The sequence below is a fragment of the Neoarius graeffei genome, chromosome 17, assembly GCF_027579695.1.
Source record: "Neoarius graeffei isolate fNeoGra1 chromosome 17, fNeoGra1.pri, whole genome shotgun sequence".
Classification (NCBI taxonomy): Eukaryota; Metazoa; Chordata; class Actinopteri; order Siluriformes; family Ariidae; genus Neoarius; species Neoarius graeffei.
This window is the reverse complement of record NC_083585.1, coordinates 34,865,679-34,886,318: the sequence shown is the minus strand read 5'-3', so window position 1 is coordinate 34,886,318 and position 20,640 is coordinate 34,865,679. Positions and strand designations below refer to the sequence as shown.

The 20,640-nt window shown below is 38.6% G+C and overlaps 1 protein-coding gene across 1 annotated transcript in view; it reads right to left on the bottom strand.

Moving 5' to 3' along the window:
• arrb1 (arrestin, beta 1) overlaps positions 1–20,640 on the bottom strand; it is a 73,052-nt gene extending 52,412 nt beyond the window's left edge. Inside the window, exons 1-5 of the mRNA XM_060944098.1 lie at positions 20,551–20,640; positions 11,115–11,145; positions 10,718–10,778; positions 10,470–10,514; positions 10,125–10,321 (exon numbers count right to left, since the gene is read on the bottom strand). Of these exons, the coding sequence (XP_060800081.1) occupies positions 10,125–10,321; positions 10,470–10,514; positions 10,718–10,778; positions 11,115–11,145; positions 20,551–20,555 (339 nt within the window). The 5' untranslated portion in view covers positions 20,556–20,640. The remainder of the gene's footprint in view (positions 1–10,124; positions 10,322–10,469; positions 10,515–10,717; positions 10,779–11,114; positions 11,146–20,550) is intronic.

The following is a 20,640-nucleotide window of genomic DNA, read 5'->3' as shown; positions in this document are numbered from 1 at the left end:
AACTCTGAATACAGCATATATTTAGCCCACCATGAGAGTGGGTTAACCTCATTTCTAGAGAATTAAGTTTCAGCTTTGTAAATATACAAACCACATTTCCAGAAAAGTTGGGATATTTTCCAAAAAGCAATAAAAACAAAAATCTGTGATTTGTTAAATTACGTGAACCTTTATTTAACTGACAAAAGTACAAAGAAAAGATTTTCAATAGTTTTACTGACCAACTCAATTGTATTTTGTAAATATAAACGAAGCTAGAATTTGATGCCTGTAACACACTCAAAAATGTTGGGACAAAGGCATTATTATCATTGTATTACATCACCTTTTCTTTTAACAACACTTTTTAATCATATGGGATCTGAGGCTACTAATTGTTGCAGGCAGAGTGGTGTAGTGGTTAGCACTGTTGCCTCACAGCAAGGAGGCTCTGGGTTTGAGCCCAGTGGCCTTTCTGTGTGGAGTTTGCATGTTCTCCCCGTGTCTGCGTGGGTTTCCTCCGGGTGCTCTGGTTTCCCCCACAGTTCAAAGACATGCAGGTTAGGTTAACATGGGGTGGTCTTGGGCTGAAGTGCCCTTGAGCAAGGCACCTACAGTAACCCCCAACTGCTCCCTGGGCGCTGTAGTACCCACTGCTCTGGGTATGTGTGTGCGCGCATGTGTGTGATCACTGCTTCAGATGGGTTAAAATGCAGAGGATGAATTTCCCTGTGCTTGAGTGTGCATGTGACAAAGATTTCTTTTCAGTTTTGCAATTGGAATTTTCGTCAATTCTTGCTTAATACAAGACTTCAGCTGCTCAACAGTCCGTGGTCACCATTGTCTGATTCTCCTCTTCATGATGCGCCATACATTCTCAATAGGAGACAGATCTGGACTGGCAGAAGGCCATTCAAGCGCACGCACGCGCGCACACACGCGCGCACACACACTGCATCTATGAAGCCATGCTATTGTAGCCCATGCAGAATGAGGCCTGGCATTGTCCTGCTGAAATAAGCATGGACTTCCCAGGAAGAGACTTCACCTTGATGGCAGCATGTGTCTCTCTAAAATCCCAATACAGTGCAGCGCTGTTCTAACACGGTAGTTGGGATCCAAAGAATCCAACCGTGTTATGAGTGAAGCCGTGTTATAACGGTCTGGAAAATCTGGCTTGGCTTGACTAGAAAACATTGTATGAGCTTTATTTTTTAGATAAACCAGTCACCTGAAGATATCAAAGAAAGTGCAAGAACTATGATAATTTTTACCATGCTGATAACTATTTTTTTAAATCGTTGACTGTCAATGTAACAAATAACATGTAATAACTATTTTGCTGCCCATCACATCCGCATGCATCCATGCCTGCACACTTTGAATTCTCACTTGCGCGCTTCTGTGCTCTGAGCAGCATGCACCTCAAAGACTGATTACAGTACATGCGCCTGTCCCAGATTAGAGCAATGGGTGCTTATGTATGTTATTTAAATAAATGTATGTGCATTGCAAGGTATTAAAAATAAAATGCAAGTTTTGGCCTGCTCTGAACAATTGTAAGCATAATTCTATACAGCGTAGTAGCACTGCCGAGTTAATTAAAGTCATTATAAAATTACAAGAGCAGTGAGAAAAATATGGGCAATTGTGTAATAATTAACTGCATGTAATAAGTAAATGAGAAGTGTTCAAAGAATAGAACAATGATTATCATGCAAAAAGCACAGTTCAGGCATAGGGCATAACAGCACATTTTAGTCCTTTGTTTTACTGAAAAAGTCTGTAACTTTTGTTTGTTGAAATCTCGTGTGGGCCTGCAGTTGGACAAAATTAAGCACGTTTCGTAGATGCATGAACTTTGCCGCAAAAGTATCATTACATTCAAACCATCTTAGCGCATTTTCAAGTAACTCTTCTTTAGAGCCTGAGACTGTTGCATTCTCGAATACAGCTGCATAAAGTTAAATTAAAATTTTGGAAACCATGAGCTGACAGTGTTGCAACGGTTTTTGTGTAATAGCAATCTGTATTATTATAACAGTGCTCCATTGTATACGCCTCTGCATCAATGGTACCGTCACACACATGCAACTCACCCATGCCACACATGCAACTCACCCATCTCAAGTTTGTAGTGAGAAATGTTCTTTTTGAATGGAACAATTCTGTCATGAATTTTGGCACAAAAGGGTGAGCCACGACTCATCTTTGCTTTGCAAAGACTGAGCCTTTGTTGCATGCTCCTTTTATACCCAATCATGACACCTGTTACCAATATGGTGTTATTTCAATATTCTATAAACTTTTCAGTCTTATTTTGCCTGTCCCAACTTTGAGTGTGTTACAAGCATCAAATTCTAATTTTTTTTTATACTAGTGCATCTCAAACAATTAGAATATCCCTCAAATACCAGTGCCACACCCAAATTTATATCCACCCTTCTCATAATTTTCCAGAACTTTCCAAGTGCCCAGCACATGCTTTCTGCCAAAAAAAGAAAGTGTGCCCTAACGAGCGTTGCCAACTTGCAATGAAGGTAACGCACGTTGACCAAATCACAACACACTATTAGCGCAGGGTAATAGACATGCTCCGTCAACCATTTTGTCTTATTACAATAAAATCAGTGCAGCAAGGTATGTTTGAAAAGCAATGATGCCTTCAAAGGCACAAAAGAAAAAAAAAAAGAATTGGTAAAGCAACAAGGAGCTCACAGAACCTAGTATCTCTGTTTTTTTCTCTTCATATCAGTCCTTTCTCAGCTTCGCAGCAGGACTGTCAATGATGGACAGGACATTGGCAGTGTGCACCGAGGAAGGTGTTGACTTCACTTTTGAATTTCTGCCGGTAATGGTGACACTTTTTTTTCTGGAAGAAGTTTGTTCCCCAGGTTTACCGTGGTTAGTAGGAATGTTCTTTGATGGACAACTGTATGAGAGTCAGGGGTCTCCAGAGTTTCCTTGTGTTGAGAGCTTGACTGACATGTAACTCCCCACACCTCTTTGTGTTTCAGGACTCAGGGATTCAGCAGGGAAGGTGCTTCTCTGTGGTGTCTTCTGTATAGAAGGGTCAAGGCTCCAACATTTCTTCACTGGTCCAGGGGCTGGATCCATGCCTTATTTAGGGCAGCTGGAGGGAAGTTGATTATTTTTAAGGCTCCTTTTTTTTTTTTATTGAATTGAGCCTAGCTAGTTTGGTTTCACACGCTGACATCCATAAAGTGGAAGCATATTCCATATGTGATCTAACCATGCTCTTGTAAATTATAGTTCTTTGAGTTGATTTTAGATAGGGAGATAACCTTTCTCAATGGACCAAGCCACTTGCTGGTATCTAAAGCCTTTTATTATTTTTTTATTATTTTTGTTGTTGTTGTTCCAGTTCGGGTGCTTGCAAATGGTGATTCCCAGTAGTTCTACCTCCTATGAGTGCTCTGAGAGTATATTATCCATAAAACTCAGTTGAGGGTGTAAGTCTGCAGCATCCTGCAGGTGGGTGACTGTAATGCTTTTGCATTTTGCAGCTCCAAAGAGGACATTCCATTCATTTGCCCACTCTTGGATTTCTTATAGGTCTTCACTGAAGGATTTAGTTGCTTGAGCCCTAGATTATCTGTTCTCTATAATACTCAGTACTGATGTGGCATGTGCATAGCCTGGCTATGTAATTTTTCTGCTATGTCTTCAATGTACAGTTAGGTCCATATATATTTGGACACTGACACAAATTTTGGTTTTTTTTTTTACCTGTTTACTGAAACATATTCAAGTTATAGTTATATAATGGACATTGACAAAGTCCAGACTTTCAGCTTTCATTTGAGGGTATCCACATTAAAATTGGATGAAGGGCTTAGGAGTTTCAGCTCCTTAACATGTGCCACCCTGTTTTTAAAGGGACGAAAAGTAATTGGACAATTGACTCAAAGGCTATTTCATAGGCAGGTGTGGGAAATTCCTTCGTTATGTCATTCTCAATTAAGCAGATAAAAGGCCTGGAGTTGATTTGAGGTGTGATGCTTGCATTTGAAAGATTTTGCTGTGAAGAAAACATGCGGTCAAAGGAGCTCTCCATGCAAGTGAAACAAGCCATCCTTAAGCTGCGAAAACAGAAAAAAGCCCATCCGAGAAATTGCTACAATATTAGGAGTGGCAAAATCTACAGTTTGGTACATCCTGAGAAAGAAAGAAAGCACTGGTGAACTCATCAATGCAAAAAGACCTGGACACTCACAGAAGACAACAGTAGTGGATGATCGCAGAATAATTTCCATGGTGAAGAGAAACCCCTTCACAACAGCCAACCAAGTGAACAACACTCTCCAGGAGGTAGGCATATCAATAAAAGACTGCATGAAAGTAAATACAGAGGGTTCACTACACGGTGCAAGCCACTCATAAGCCTCAAGAATAAAAAGGCTAGATTGGACTTTGCTAAAAAACATCTAAAAAAAAGCCAGCACAGTTCTGGAAGAACATTCTTTGGACAGATGAAACCAAGATCAACCTCTACCAGAATGATGGAAAGAAAAAAATTATGGCAAAGGCATGGTACAGCTCATGATCCAAAGCATACCACATCATCTGTAAAACACGGCGGAGGCAGTGTGATGGCTTGGGCATGCATGGCTGCCAGTGGCACTGGGTCACTAGTGTTTATTGATGTGACACAGGACAGAAGCAGCTAGATGAATTCTGAGGTATTCAGAGACATACTGTGTGCTCAAATCCAGCCAAACTGATTGGTCGGCGTTTCATAATACAGATGGACAATGACCCAAAACAAAGCCAAAGCAACCCAGGAGTTTATTAAAGCAAAGAAGCAGAATATTCTTGAATGGCCAAGTCAGTCACCTGATCTCACCCCAATTGAGCATGCATTTCACTTGTTAAAGACTAAACTTCAAACAGAAAGGCCCACAAACAAACAGCAACTGAAAACCGCTGCAGTAAAGGCCTGGCAGAGCATTAAAAAGGAGGAAACACAGCGTCTGGTGATGTCCATGAGTTCAAGACTTCAGGCAGTCATTGCCAACAAAGGGTTTTCAACCAAGTATTAGAAATGAACATTTTATTTACAATTATTTAATTTGTCCAATTACTTTTGAGCCCCTGAAATGAAGGGATTGTGTTTTTAAAAAATGCTTTTGTTCCTCACATTTTTATGCAATCATTTTGTTCAACCCACTGAATTAAAGCTGAAAGTCTGAACTTCAACTGCATCTGAATTGTTTTGTTCACAATTCATTGTGGTAATGTACAGAACCAAAATTAGAAAAACGTTGCCTCTGTCCAAATATTTATGGACCTAACTGTAGATGAACAGTAGTGGGCCAAGCATAGAACACTGGGGAATGCCAAGATTTATAGCCTTAGCACTAGATGCTACACCATTGATAATGACTTTCAATTCTCTGTGAGATACTCTACTAAACAGTTTAGGAGGATGCATTTCAGGCCTAGGGCAGCAAGCTTGGATATAAAGCTTCTGTGCCAAACCCTATCAGAGGCCCTATTAATGTCAAGGCAGATCAGACGACTTTCTTGCCTCTTACCTAGGGCATCATTTGCCTTCTGAGTGATGTATGTAAACGCATCTACAGTGGAGTATCCTGCTCAGAATCCAAACTACTTTTCAGATATAAGCCTGTGTTTGTGTACATGCTTCCACAGTGCCCTGTTGATAAGGGCTTCCATGACCTTGCTAATGATGCTGAGTAAGGAGACTGGCCTATAATTGTTTGGATCATGTTTGTACTTTTTATAGCATGGTATGACATGGGCAATTTTCAGTTGTTTGGACATGAATTGTTTGTCCATCGATAGCTGGAAGAGCCTGGCAAGTGGCTTTTCTAGTACAGGTGCTACTTGTTTAAGCACTCTGGCAGGGAGAAAGTCTGGTCCTGCTGCTTTGTTTATATCAAGCTTTGATAGAACCTTTCTGATATGTTTTGGCCAGAATGTGGTGATCTTTAGAGAAGAGCATGTCTTCCTGGACAGCTTGGGGGTCTCAGTTTCATTCTCATCTTTTAGAATGGTGGACTTCCCAGCAAAGATCTCCACAAAACATTCAGCTTTCTCCTCAGAGCACATGGATGTTTGATCATGGAGGGTTAGGAGATGAATATTGCATCCCCCCCCCCCCCCCCCCCCCTCTTCCATTAGCCATTTGGCTATCCACCACCAGTGCTTGTTTCCTTCTTTGAGTTCTGTGGTCATCATCTCTTTGATTCTGGTCCTATGAGCACTCATGGCTATGCGAGTCACATGCATGTAACCATTTCAAGCTTGGTTGTGTTTGAATCTATTTTCTGGGGTACTGTTGGCTTTATATTATCACCATGTTTTCTGTTTCTTTGATTCTGCACATCATTGTACCACTCAGGCTTCCCAGTGAAGGTTCTGAGTGTTCTTTGTGGGATGTGGTGGTGCATGGCTTGTTGTATTGCCTTAGTCACATTTGACCATGAGAGCTTTGGGTCATCTGGATTGAACATATTTTCCCAACCAGTCCCTGCAAGTTTTTTTTTTCAGTTGGCTCCAGGGCATCCCAGTTTGCTTTGGAGTATATCCATATCTGTCTGGGAGCAGTTGGCTCCAGGACTAGGGAAATTTGTAGTGACATTTCCAGCAGGTAATGATCTGCAGTGCCTAGTTCTGGACTTATCAGAATCTCTGAGCACAGTGGTGGTGTAATCACACATCATGAGATTCAATCTGTTTCCCTTTTGGTGGATAGGACCCTTGACAATTTGGGTTAACCCATGGGCAGCACAGTGTTACAGCCTGCTGACCCTGATCATCAGTAGTGTTGCTTTGTAATCACTCTTTGTGGTAAACATTGTAATCACTAGTTAGGAGGAGTGTGGTGGTAGCATTGGTTTTTAAGAGCGAAGGTCATCAAGGTTTTCTGTATACCAGTTGATTTCACTGCCATGGCTTGGTGGCCTATACAGCAGTGACAGTAGGAGAGTTCCTAAGCTGAGCTTCACTGTGGCAACCATTATCTCATGCTCAGTAGGTTCCAAGACCTGCCACCTCTGTAAAGCAATTCCATTTTTATAGTAGATCGGGCAGCCACCCCATTGGCTTTTGTCTACCGGATCCTTGCGTTCAATGGAATATCCAACAAGTGTTATGTTTAGACTGTTATACTGGATTGTCAAATATAGCTTGGATTCTGTTACCATAATGATATCTGGCTTGGATTCAGCCTGTGTAATCCTAGATTGCAGGTCACCTTTGCTTGATCTGAGACCTCTGATATTTCCGTTCTCGTGGTCCATTGGACATGCATTGGTCAATATCTGAGAGATCCTTTCAAAAGGGAGAATGTAAATTGATCTAGAAGTTGCCAGAACATAAGCAGATCTAGAAGTTGAGGACTAAATAAATTTAATCAAAAGTTAGGACTGATGGATCTAGACTCAAGATAGAGATCTATCGAAAAGCTAGTCACTAACGTTAACATTAATGTGTTAGACTAGATCTAAACATACATTAATATCATGGACTAATATTAATTAGCAATTAAAGCTATTATTATTATTATTATTAGTAGTAGTAGTAGTAGCTAACAGACTAAGTTGTGGCTAATTGCAATTGGATTGCAACCATTTAATTTTTAATTTTAAATAGGCCTAACATTAACACTGATGTATGTTAATAGGCCTAATATTATTGGTCTATATTTGGCCTATGATCTTGTTTTAGGTGATTTACAGATCTATATTCTCTTATATTTGTGCACTATTATTAATTAAAACTGACAATTCAATGCACGATGTCAGTGATTTGTGCAAAATACAGACATGCAATCAAAGCTAAATTTATTAACTTTGTTATTGGTGTTTGGAGTCCTTATATATGCACACCATGATTGCACTCTGATCTTATCCAGAGCGATGTACAACAACAGGACCCCAACATCCCCACAGCAGTGGGCAGCCTGGGGAGCAGCTGGGGGTTAGGTGCTTTGTTCAAGAGCACTTCAGCCATTTCTGCTAGTCCAGGGAATCAAACAAGAATCCACTCTTCCTTCAGATTCTAAGACCTTGATTTCCAAAATAAATACAAAACTTACTTTCATCTGAAAAGAGGACTTTGGACCACTGAGTAACAATCTGGTTCTTTCTCTCCTTAGCCCAGGTAAAATGCTTCTGATGTCTCTGGTTCAGGAGCGGCTTGATATTAGGAATGTGACAGTTGTAGACCCTTCCCTGAAGATGTAGGAATGTGGTGGCTCTTGATGCACTGACACCAGCCTCAGTCCAGTCCTTGTGAGGTTCTCCCAAGTTCTTGAATTGACTTTTCTTGACAATCCTCTCGAGGCTATGGTCATCCCTATTGCTTGTGTACCTTTTCCAGCCAGCCTTTTCAGCAGTGACCTTTTGTGGCTTACCCTCCTTGTGGAGGGTGTTGTTGATCATCTTCTGGACAACTGTCAAGTCAGCAATCTTCCCCATAATTGTGGTTGTGTGTACTGAACTAGACTGAAAGATATATGGTATTTATACTGTTACTCAAACTTGAAGTGAAATACTATAATATTTTGAAATTATTTTTTGTGCTGTAGGCCATAATTATCAAAATTAAAATATAAAAATGCTTGAAACATTTATTCTACATGCAATTATTCTAGAATATATTAAATATTCACTTTCTTTAAAAAATGATGGAAAATATTGAACTTTTTCACCATATTCTAATTGATATGCACTTGTATTTACAAAATACAGTTAAGTTGGTCAGTAAAATTATTTTAAAGGTCCCATGGCATGGTGGTTTGTTGATGCTTTAAACGGGCTCGTGGAGGTTTCCGGATGTTATATCCGCAGCCTTTCTCGAAATGAACCCTTGGCACGTAGATATAGCCTCCTGGGAGAAAGCCCCATTTCAGCGCTTTTCCCAGTGCGTCATTTTGCTAATGAGAAGCAGGAGGCGGGGAAGGGTAGAGGGTGGGGGCGGGTCTTATCATTAATATTCATGACATGTAAACGTGTTACCTCTGATTGGCTAACAGCACTGTGCCGCTACCTCCAGTGGGTCAGAACAAGCGGATGTGGGTGTCTTACTATGGCGAGAGAGAAGGAACAAACCGCGAAGGGAAAAATACCACGCGCTGACGTCATTAAGGTGCGACGCGAGGAAATAAAATAAATTCAACAAATGTTTGGGTTTTTACTGAACAAACAAAGAAATAAAATGAACGAGTGACTTAAAAAAAAGAATGTGGGTGTCTTTGTAAAAACTGTTTTGATTGGCTATTATAACAGAGCATGCTGCATGCTTTTTGGTTTTGTAGTGCAGAGTGCCTGGCTAACTGCAGGAAGCGGTTAGCTGCACAGCTAATGTAGCCATTGCAAGGCTAACGCACGGATTTTATAACACGGCAAAACGACTTAACAGTTATACACTTACTTGTTCGCTGTTTGTGGCTGATGCGGCAGGGATGCTTGGTACGGACCCAGGCTTCAGTGACAGTTGATGTGCAAAATCTGCCCTGTACTGTCCCAAGTTGTGGAAACATTCATCAGGAAAATGCTTCCGACAAACATACACCGTCTTAGGTAGACTCGACGGCGTATTATTGGAGTAAATAAAATTAAGCCACTGCGTCTTCAGGGGCTCTCCCGTCGGCAGTAAAAACAGACTCTTTTCTGTGTTGTCACATCCATGTACAGCGCAACTTCCATGTTTGGTGGCAACTTTTGAGCTGGGCAGGCAATCCATACAGTGGGTGGGAATCCAGAGGGGGGGGCGTGGGGATCATCTCCCTTGCTGACGTCGGCAAGGGAAGAGCTTCTCAACGCGCCGTTTTGACGCGCCATTCTCAAATATTGGGCATAGTTTGGTTTACACATTATGAAATTTCTAGCCACTGGGGTGACTTAAGAAGGTCAGAGGAACTCATTTTAACGTTAAAAAACCTCAGAAAGTGAAAATTTCATGCCATGGGACCTTTAAAAAATGTCTTTGTACTTTTGTCAGTTAAATAAAAGTTCATGTGAATTAACAAATCACAGATTTTTGTTTTTATTGCATTTGGAAAGTTGGAAAATATCCCAACTTTTCTGGAAATGGGGTTTCGATAATATCATGAGTAGTATCTGTAATTAATGGGACATCAGCAAGGAGTTAACCTCAAAGGTGAAGGGATAGGCATGCTCTCCAAGCTTTTTAATCAGCCGCTCCTGGAGGCGTGTCAGGATTTTCTTCTCTTCAGGCACAGGAGGGAATGCCTGTATATTGGCCACAAAGAGGTCCTTTCGAAATGTTAACCCAAGAACATCCAAGTCCTCTCGCCCATAGCGGAAAGCACATGTCAGCGTTATAAACACTGTGGATGAATGACAAGGAGCCAGACACACTAAGTACTCTACCTGTTCAATTATTAACATAAAATAGAAAAAAAATCCTATTTGCTAATATAAAAACATGCTGAAAAGAATATACTGGCCATAAGGTTTCATAAAACCTTTTCTCACCTTTCCTTTCTTTTAAGTACTCTGGATCAATTAAAACCACACCATCTACAAAATGAAGGGGAAAGAGTTATAGGTCCAAAGGGCAGGCTACAGGTTCAGTCTCAAATGTTTAGCCAGAGCGTAGATAGAATACATCAAACTTTTTTTTGTTTAGTTTTGTTTTTAATAAGTTAATTTTTCAACATTTAACAAAACATTAAAGACAAAGGATAATATAAAAACAATAACAAATAAAATAAAAGGCATACCAACAGGCTCTACAATGTCGACATGGTCAACAAAGTCCCTCTTGCCAAGATACACAGTTAGCTTAAAAAGATGAAATTGAAGCGAAATTGGGGTTTCAACACAATACTGCATTTCAAATTATGTTTGACATAATATTAACTACATATGGTGAAATGTAAATCTGTAATGCTTATATTAATAATATTGCCTTTAATTAATTTTAAGACATTTTTTGTTATAATCATGGAAAATAAAAGTATAAGTGAATTTGCATAAATGGTAAATTATGCCATCATGTTGCATAATGATCTATTTCAACCAAAAGAACAGCAGGTAATCAATATCACTTATCACTTTAATTCATTCATGGAAGAGATTTTACACTTATGTAAATTGGAAAAACAGAATCTAAATTACCTTTCCATTTGGACTTGCCTTCTTGAATACCCTGTGTGAAGAGGGGGGGAAAAAAGCAGTTCAGTAATGTTCTTTTTCATCTCCAGTTTCAAAAAAGCATATCAGTCACAATACCCATAACTGCAGCTAAATGAACCTATAAACACAGACAGCTTTTGTGGATGTGAAGGTGAAACACAGTATTAGGGTAGGAACTGCAGTTTATAAGTGACATTGTTAATCTGACATGGTTTTCCTGTTCATAAATATGGGGTGTCACCTCAGTGACAGTTTGTCTTTTCCTTTAGCCAATGGACCACTTTCTCCAAGCACTGATGAGTGATTCACCAGATCTATTCACGTCACTTTATCTAACTTGTCAGGTTGCATCCGGGCAAGTATATTTTTAGCAAAAGCATAACTTTTAAAATGGATAAATTGTTAAAGTTTTTATTTTTAATTTAAACATGCAGAGGGCACATCAGGGCACTTGCCGTAATCAGCAAACAGCGTTTATTTTGGGATTTTGTTTGACTTTAACTGTAGGACTTTAGACATGTTAAGAGAGCCAGTGAAACAAAACACAATAAGATTTAATTAATGAAGTGTAAAGATGTATAGAGATTTTAAACATCTCAGCATACTATATATCAGTATATTAAAGCATGGTTTTTAACCTGTGTAAATGTATAAACTTAAAGTATCAAGATATTTATGAAACTTCTAACATAAATCCAGTATGAATACGCAGCTAGCTAATGAAGTTTTAATTTAAATATAGCTCATGTACAAATAATGTATTACTCTAACCATAGTAGTATACCTGTAGTATATCTCAGCTAACAAAAAAAACAGACTATATTAATAATGCTATGTTTTTAATATACCATAAATTATTTAATTATGAGAAAAACAAATTGGTCGAGGACTAAAATATGAATAGCTTGTAATGTTCTTGGCTACCTTAACTATTGTTGCATTTGACTTGCCTCTGAAATGGGAAGTCAGAGCTTGAAATCATGTCATTTTTTTTTTTTTTACCTCCATGCATTTGAAATACAAAGTAAAAAAAAACATGGACAACCCAAAGTCCAAAAATGTTGGGACAGTGTATAAACAAAAAACAGAATGAAGATTTGCAAATCATGGAAACACTATTTCATTGAAAATCGTACATAGACAACAGATCAGATGTTGAAACTGAGAAATTTTATTGCTTTTTGAAAAACATATGTTCATTTTGAATTTGATGTCAGCAACACATTTCAGAAAAGTTGGTACAGGGGCAACAAAAGGCTGAAAAAGTTGTGCAAAGTCAGTAACATGACTGGGTATAAAAAGAGCATCTCAGAGAGGCCAAGTCCCTCAGAAGTAAAGATGGGGTGGGGTTCACCACTCTGTGAAACACTGCATGGGGAAACAGTGCAACAATTTAAGAATAATGTTCCTCAATGTAAAAATGCAAAGAATTTGTGGATCACGTCATCTGTGGTACATATCATTAAAAGACTCAGATAATCTGGAAAAATCTCTGTATACAAGAGACAAAGCTGCAAACTAACATTGGATGCCTGCGATCAGGGACACTGCCAGAAATTTTGGGCCCCCCAACTTTGCCCACCCTGGTCACAATTGCACTATTGTCATTATTTGACTTTTGATAGCCCATGGACCTTGAGTTTGTGACTTTGTTATTACATTTTATGTATTAACCTACCAGGGACTAGATGAAAACTGGTCAGTGACTAATTCTGGTGCATTTACAATCACACATGAAAATTCAAGATTTTGCCACATGCCTTCTTGTGCTAGGACAATTGGTAGTGAAATGTGTGATGTGACTGCTAATAAATCATAGAAAAAGTTTATTAGCAACACTTTAATCTAGCAAACTGTATATGGCGCTCGCTCATTAAAAACTTCAATCCTAAAGCATTTATGGGTTGTATTGCTGCTTACCTCCTTCTCCAAAGGGGGGTTCAGTGGTTTGATAGGGTGGAGGTCTCCCTGAGGCTGAATCTCTGCATATTTAGGGCACCCCATTAGTTATGAAACTGGTTATTAGCACTAGTTATTAGCACCACCATAACGTAATATTTCATCTTGTTTATCACACAAGTCAGTTCAGTTATTAAAATGGAAAAAATGTCACTGTACAAACTGTAAAAGTGTTCTCTTGATAGGCTAATCCAACCACGTTCATACTGTTCATTTACCATTCGCTAATATTTTGAACACACGTGAGCGATCGCTACCTTTCTTTGGGAAAAACTGAGTGACCAGTTGCCTGCCTCTCCGGTCCCTCTCAGCTTTCAGCTGCCTTTCTTTACGTTTTTGACAGCCACTCTTCATATTTAGCGATCATAGACTGTACGCACTCCACTGCTGGCTGGCTGGCTGCTGCACCGCGACACAGTAGCAAGTAGCGTTGCACTGATCAGCACACAGATTTAACGCATCGCGCTTCTACCAGAACTGGACCGTACCATTTCGCAAAAAGGGGAGGGTTAAATGACAATATGTTGAAGAACTCAAGAAATAGACAACCTTGTTCAATTAGCTCATTTTACCAGATGGAATATTGCATTGTTGTTGTTATTTCAAAAGTCTTATTAAAATCATTAAAAGCATATTATCAGCCCCTTAAAGGGCCCCATGGCAGTGGTGGGCCCCTAGAATTGTTCTAACTCCCCCCGGCGGCGCCCATGCCTGCGATCATCCGGCCCTCAGGCGACACTGCATTAAAAGTAGACACGTGTCTGTAGTGGAAATCACTGTATGGGCTCAGGAACACTTCAGAAAACCATCTGTGAAAAGAGTTCATTACTTCAGCCACAAATGCAAGTTAAAACTAGGTATAAACAATATCCAGAAACACTGCCACCTTCTCTGGGCCTGAGCTCTCTTACGATGGCCTGAGGCAAAAGTGGAAAATTGTCCTGAGTTCTGACAAATCAAAATTAGAAATTCTTTTCAGAAATTATGGACCGCACATCCTCCAGGCTAAAGAGGAGACGGACCATCCGGCTTATTATCATTGCACAGTTCAAAAGCCAGTATTTGTGATGGTATGAGTGTGTATTAGTGCACATGGCATGGGTAGCTTGTACATCTGGGAAGACATCATTAACGCTGAATGATATATACACGTTTCAGACTAATATGCTGCCATCCAGACAAAATCTTTTCAGGGAATTCCTTCTTTCAGCAAGACAATGCCAAACCACTTTCTGCACATATTAAAACTGCATGGCTCCATAGTATTAAATAAATAAAATTTATTTAAAAAAATGCTAAACTGGCCTGCCTGCAGTCCAGACCGGTCTCCCATTTAAAACATTAAATCACATTATGAAGCGCAAAATATGACAAAGGAGACCCTGAACTGTTGAGCAACTGAAATTGTATATCAGGCAAGAATGGGAAAACATCTCTGTTTCAAAACATCAGCAACTGGTCTCCTCAGTTCCCAAACGTTTACAGAGTGTTGTTAAAAGTAGAAGTGATGCTTTTTGAAATGTGTTGCTGATATCAAAATGATCATATATTTTTCCAAAAAAAAATTTCAGTTTAAACATTTGATATGTTGTCTTTGTACCATTTTCAATGAAATATAGGGTTTTCAAGATTTGCAAATTATCATCACATTGTTTTTATTTACAGTTTACACAGCATCCCAACTTTTTTGGAATTGGGGTTGTACAGCTCCATGGTCTTTTTTTCTTTTCTTTTTTTTTGTTAGCAACAATCTAACAAGCTTGTTATGAGCTGTGATGAGATACATGTTCCTCCTCAAAACCATGAACTGCATAATCAATGTTATAGAATTAACAGCAATGTTTCTGCATGTTGATTGCTTACTTATCGCTTTGCTTACTGTGCGCTGTTCTGTTGATTTGACATCACTCCCTGAACTTGGAGGAACTTAGAGATGAGAAGATTACTCCAAGTTCCTAAGTAGGAATTTCCAGTTAAAGGGACCAACTCACCCTTCCCAGAGGCCTCTGCACCAAGTAGCAAGTCGCCATTTTCTCATCCATCCATATTCCACTGTTTGAAAAACTATCCGCAACAATGCAACAACATCCTAAGCCAGAGATCATAAAGTGTAAAATTAAAATTTAATGAAAATTTATTTTTGAATATTTTTGTCAAAGTAGTTATATTTAAAATTATCTTGACCGATCCATTCCATTTTCATATGGTTATTCAATTGTAATGGACAAGAACCGGTCTTGGCCGTCTTGCAGGTGACCACGAAGGAAAGAAAGTAAAGTATTGGCATATTCTATTCAAAGCTTCCACGTATGACATGTAAATGAAGAAAAAGTTAAGGTGGGTTTCAAAAGGATCACCAACAGTGAATTTGCAAAGTAGAGGTCACATGCTTTCAAAATAAAAACAAAGTAGATTCTGGGAAGGCTGAGATGGCCCCTTTTACCATTGTTTGACATCGAGATTCACTTTCTCCTGGTAGGGTCCCTTTTCTTTCTCCAAAAATACAACATACTGACATAAAAATGGTAATTGTAAATCCATGTTTCGGTGCCTGGATTCCAAATGCTTCTGCAAATTGTAGTGACTCATTTATTTCTCTTTTCCTTAGCTTTTAGCAATCTGTAAAAAGAGCTGGGAGGCTAATTTGTAAGTTAGTTCCACGTACTGTGCCATTACAGGCAGGCATTCTTATTTTCCTCTCATGTACTGAGGACAGACTGGGTGCGACAGTGACTATCACCTCAAGGTAGAAAGTGGTATTACAAGATGGATGGTCAATCCTGACGCAAGGCTAGCTGGTTAGGATGTACTGTAGATATCTCAGCATGATACACAGACATCTTTGACATAACATCAAAACTGTTATTTCTTCCCATTCTGTTGATAATTTCAGTCAAATTTTTTAAACGTTTTAAAATAAAATTATGTCTTTAAATTTTTGTTTTGTCTCATTTGGATAACGTATCTATAGCCCACCCTTATAAAAGAAGTAGGGTTGACAGTCAATGGGCCTCATTTATAAAGCTGGAAAAATGAGATTTTTTTCATAAATTACTCAGGAGCAGTTACACAAGAAAATTGGCATTCTTGAAATGTAATTTCAAGGAAAAACTGTGATACATTTTATGCTTGTGTGTATAAATTTACACATAAGACCTAACTAAACCTCAACTGCCTTTAAAATAAAAAATTGTCAAGAGTTATATACAAGTTACATAGACAAGCTTAAATAGCTTATGTAAGTGCCTTGCAAAGTACCAGTGTTGTAGCTGAGTCACTAAACCTTGAGTCTGAATCCAGTCTCGAGTCCCCAGTGTTCAAGTCTGAGTCAAGTCCAAGTCATTAAAAAAAAAAAAAAATTTGAGTCGAGTCTGAGGTGCTAACCCCCCCCCCAAAATCCATTTTCATTCCAGCTTGTAATATGACAAAACAGGATAAACACACATATATATATATATATATATATATATATATATATATATATATATATATATATATAAAATATGTGTATATATATATATATATATATATATATATATATATATATATATATATATATATATATATATATACACACACACACACACACACACACACACACAGAGCTTTACTATTTATTAGGTATGTGTTTGAGAAACATGAACTTTTTTTTTATTCCATAAACTACTGACATTTCCCCCAATTTCCACATAAAAAAATATTGTCACTTAGAGCATTCAATTGCAGAAAATGACAACTGGTCAAAATAAAAATAGATGAGTTTTTAGACCTTGAATAATGCATAGAAATCAGGATCATATTCAATTTTAAACACAATATTAAATGTTTGAACTTAGGATGTCAGAAAATCAATATTTGGTGGAATAACCCTGACAATTAATCACAGCTTTCATGCATCTTGGTATGCTCTCCACCAGTCTTTCACACTGCTTTTGGGTTACTTTGTGGCACTCCTGGTGCTAAAATTCAATCAGCTCAGCTTTGTTTGATGGCTTGTGACCATCCGTCATGTTGATCACATTCCAGAAGTTTTCAATGGGGTTCAGGTCTGAAGATTGGGCTGGCCATGACAGGGTCTTGATCTTAGGGTCCTCCATCCACACCTTGATTGACCTGGCTGTGTGGCATGGAGCGTTGTCTTGCTCGAAAACCCCTGCCTCAGAGTTAGGGAACATTATTAGAGCAGAAGGAAGCAAGTTTTCTTCCAGGATAGCCTTGTACATGGCTTGATTCATGTGTCCTTCACAAACAAAATTCTGCCCCATTCCAGCCTTGCTGAAGCACCCCCAGATCATCACCAATCCTCCACCAAATTTCACAATGGGTATGGGACATTGTGGTTTGTAGGCCTCTCCAGGTCTCTAACCACTAGATGACCAGGTGATGGGAAAAGTTGAAAATTGGACTCAGAGAAGTTGACCTAACTCCAGTCCTCAACAGTCCAATCCTTATGGTCTTTAGCAAATCTCAGCCTGGCTCTTCTTTGCTTCTCATTGATGAAGGGCTTTTTTCTTGCTTTGCATGATTTCAACCCCACCTATAGGAGCCCATTTTGAACCATACTTTCCATGCACTTAGCCCCCAAAATATCAGAGACCCACCTCCATGCTTCATAGTAGAGATGGTGCACTTTCCGTCATAGGCCTTGTTGACTCCTCTCCAAACATACCATTCATGGTTGTGACCATAAAGGTCAATTTTGGTCTCATCACTCCAAATGACTTTGTTAGATGCTATTTGGCATATTGTAAGCATGCCATTTTGTGGCACTGGTGCAGTAATGGCTTTTTTCTGGCTTTTTTTCCCGACTGTGCAGCCCATTTTTGTTCACGTGCCTCCTTATTGTGGATCTTGAAATAGTCGCACCATTTTCTTGCAGTGAAGGCTGTATTTCAGCTGAAATAGCTTGAGGGTTTTTCTTTGCATCCCAACCAATTTTCCTGGCAGTTGAGGTTGAAATCTTTGTTGGTCTACCTTGGTATCAACAGAACCACTAATTCTCCACTTCTTTATCAGACTTTGAACACTACTGGCCCGCATTTTCAAATCTTTGGATATCTTTTTATATCCTTTTCCTGATTTATACAGTTCAACTACCTTTTCTCACAGATCTTTCACTTTCCACATTCCTCAGTAGCCAGCAAAGTCAGTGCAGCCCCGGGTGAAATGTGCAGAGGTCTCACAAGAGCTACAAAACTATTTATACCCAGGCACTAATTACAATCAAACATGTCACCAGTGTGGAAACTTATCCTTAATAACCAGTTAAACCTGGGTTTGTCAACTTGTGTGTATATCATCAGGCCAAACATTCAGGGATATGTAAACTTTTGATCAGGGCCATTTGGGTGATTTCAGTTATCATTATTTAAAAAGGGAACACACAATTAGGTGACAATAAATGGCTTCACCTGACCACTATCCCTAAATAAAAGGAAGGTCTTCTGCATGATCATTCATTTTCCAAAAACTGGCCAATATTTCACAAATTCTGCCAGGGTATGTAAACTTTTGAGCAAAACTGTACCTTTGCAATTTATCATCACTTACATCTGGAGTTTATCCCAACCAAACTTAAAGGGAATCAGATGAATTCTGTAGATAGAATTTGAAAAAGTTATGTAAAACAAAAACAAAAAAAAGTAAAAATTATAAAATAGCCGACTTCCTGATGGGTGGTAATACAAGCCAGTGGGAAATACGTCTGAGATGGTGATGACAATGTGACCACTAAAAATCATAAATATCAGATGAACTTTGTGGAAACTACAGAGATAAACTCATTCAGAAATGTTAGGGGGCTCTATAGAGTCCACTGCCCACACTCAAGGCAAATGAGCAAACACTAATAAAATGTTTAAATATGCATTTTAAAACTAGGGGCACTGTGGAACTGATGAAACATGCATATGCTGCATGAAATACCAAATCAAAAGTTGTCCTAAAACAACTGCATGTGTCATATATACCCTTCTGATAAACCAAAATCCATATAAACCCTACCTGCAGTATACCTAATTTCATATAAGTGGTGCTATAACTACTGTATGTCTCATAATTGCCACATTGGTGTTATCAGGGTTGGGCCATAAGTAACACTGCATGATTTCAGGCTAATCAAACCAAGCATCAGCAAGTTATGCCCACTTCCTGTTCTGGAGTGGCATCTCATGCAAATCAATTTCCCATCATTACGTGTCCGTTTAAGATATTCAGTATTCCTTCACAGTTTTTCACCACATATGTCTGGAGTTGATACCAAAAAAATTGGCAGAATCCAGTGAAATCTGTAGAAGGGGTTCAAAAGAGTTTGTAAAAATCTTGTGAAAATGTAAAATTTGAAGAACGATTGAAAGGCCAGTATTGCTCTGACATTCATGTCCATGATGATATTCATATCTGCATAAGTAAACTTCTGACCACAATTGTATGTGCGTCATGTGTCCATAAACCGTTGGGCATATAGTGTATTTTGTTTAAACCTATGGTTTTATAAGTGAGGTTGTGTGATACAGTTATTAAGTTATAATTACAAGCCTAATTATTGGGCAGCTAAATTAAAAGCTTATAATAAATTAAATGCTTAAAAGGCTTAATAAAAATTTTCAGTAACCCAGTAACTTAAAAACACAAAGTCAACCTGACTATAACAACAATTTTAACAATAAAACAAATGGAATATGATACACTGGATTTTAAAGTATGTCCTTGAAAACAAGCAATTTTGGTTCTGTGAGAAGAAAGTTTGAGGAGAAAATCTCTAATTGTTATATAAATAAAAAAGGCCCTGGCTGGAAAATGTTTGATAATCCCTATGCTAAACCATGCGAAAGTACATTTCTGCACTGTAATAATCTTATAATAAAGTGTTTTAAAAAAACATTCATGTGTTCATCAATACATTGCAATACAGGGCCACTTACTTGCCTTCGTGATAAAATATAGAAAGTAATGTATTCTCTCCCTGACGGCCATTTACCTTACACTCTTCACCTCATACATAACCACTTTTAGAACAATAGAACCACACAGAAATAGCCCCACAGAAACACATACAGTTTCATACAAACTGAAGTTGACTGTGCAAGTCTTAGAAACAAACGGAGATGAAGATCTAGATAAGGTTTTAGACATAAATAGCCCTTTTAAATGGGATTATGGCCAGCTGTTAGAATGGATGTTTGCATCAAAACCAGACAAATCAAGCAAGACACTTAAAAATGGACTTAATAAATAAATAGATGTAAAGAAAATGGTTGGGGTGGAAATGCATATCCCTCCCATGTGTTTAGCCACTACATACTTGTGTTCAGGGAGACATTTAACAACCAAATGGAATTCTGATGGAAGGACCCATCACAGGCCTCTGGAGGATTTCTCTCCAGCTGTTGTTAATATTTCACTGTGTACTATACAGTAATAGCAGAGAGATTTGCTATTACTGTAAGAGGATAATTACCTCATTATCCTGCTGAGAGCACAGATATGGTATTATAGCTTACTTCCTCTTCAGAGAGGCTCAAGTAATTTAGAACTCTGTTGATATGGT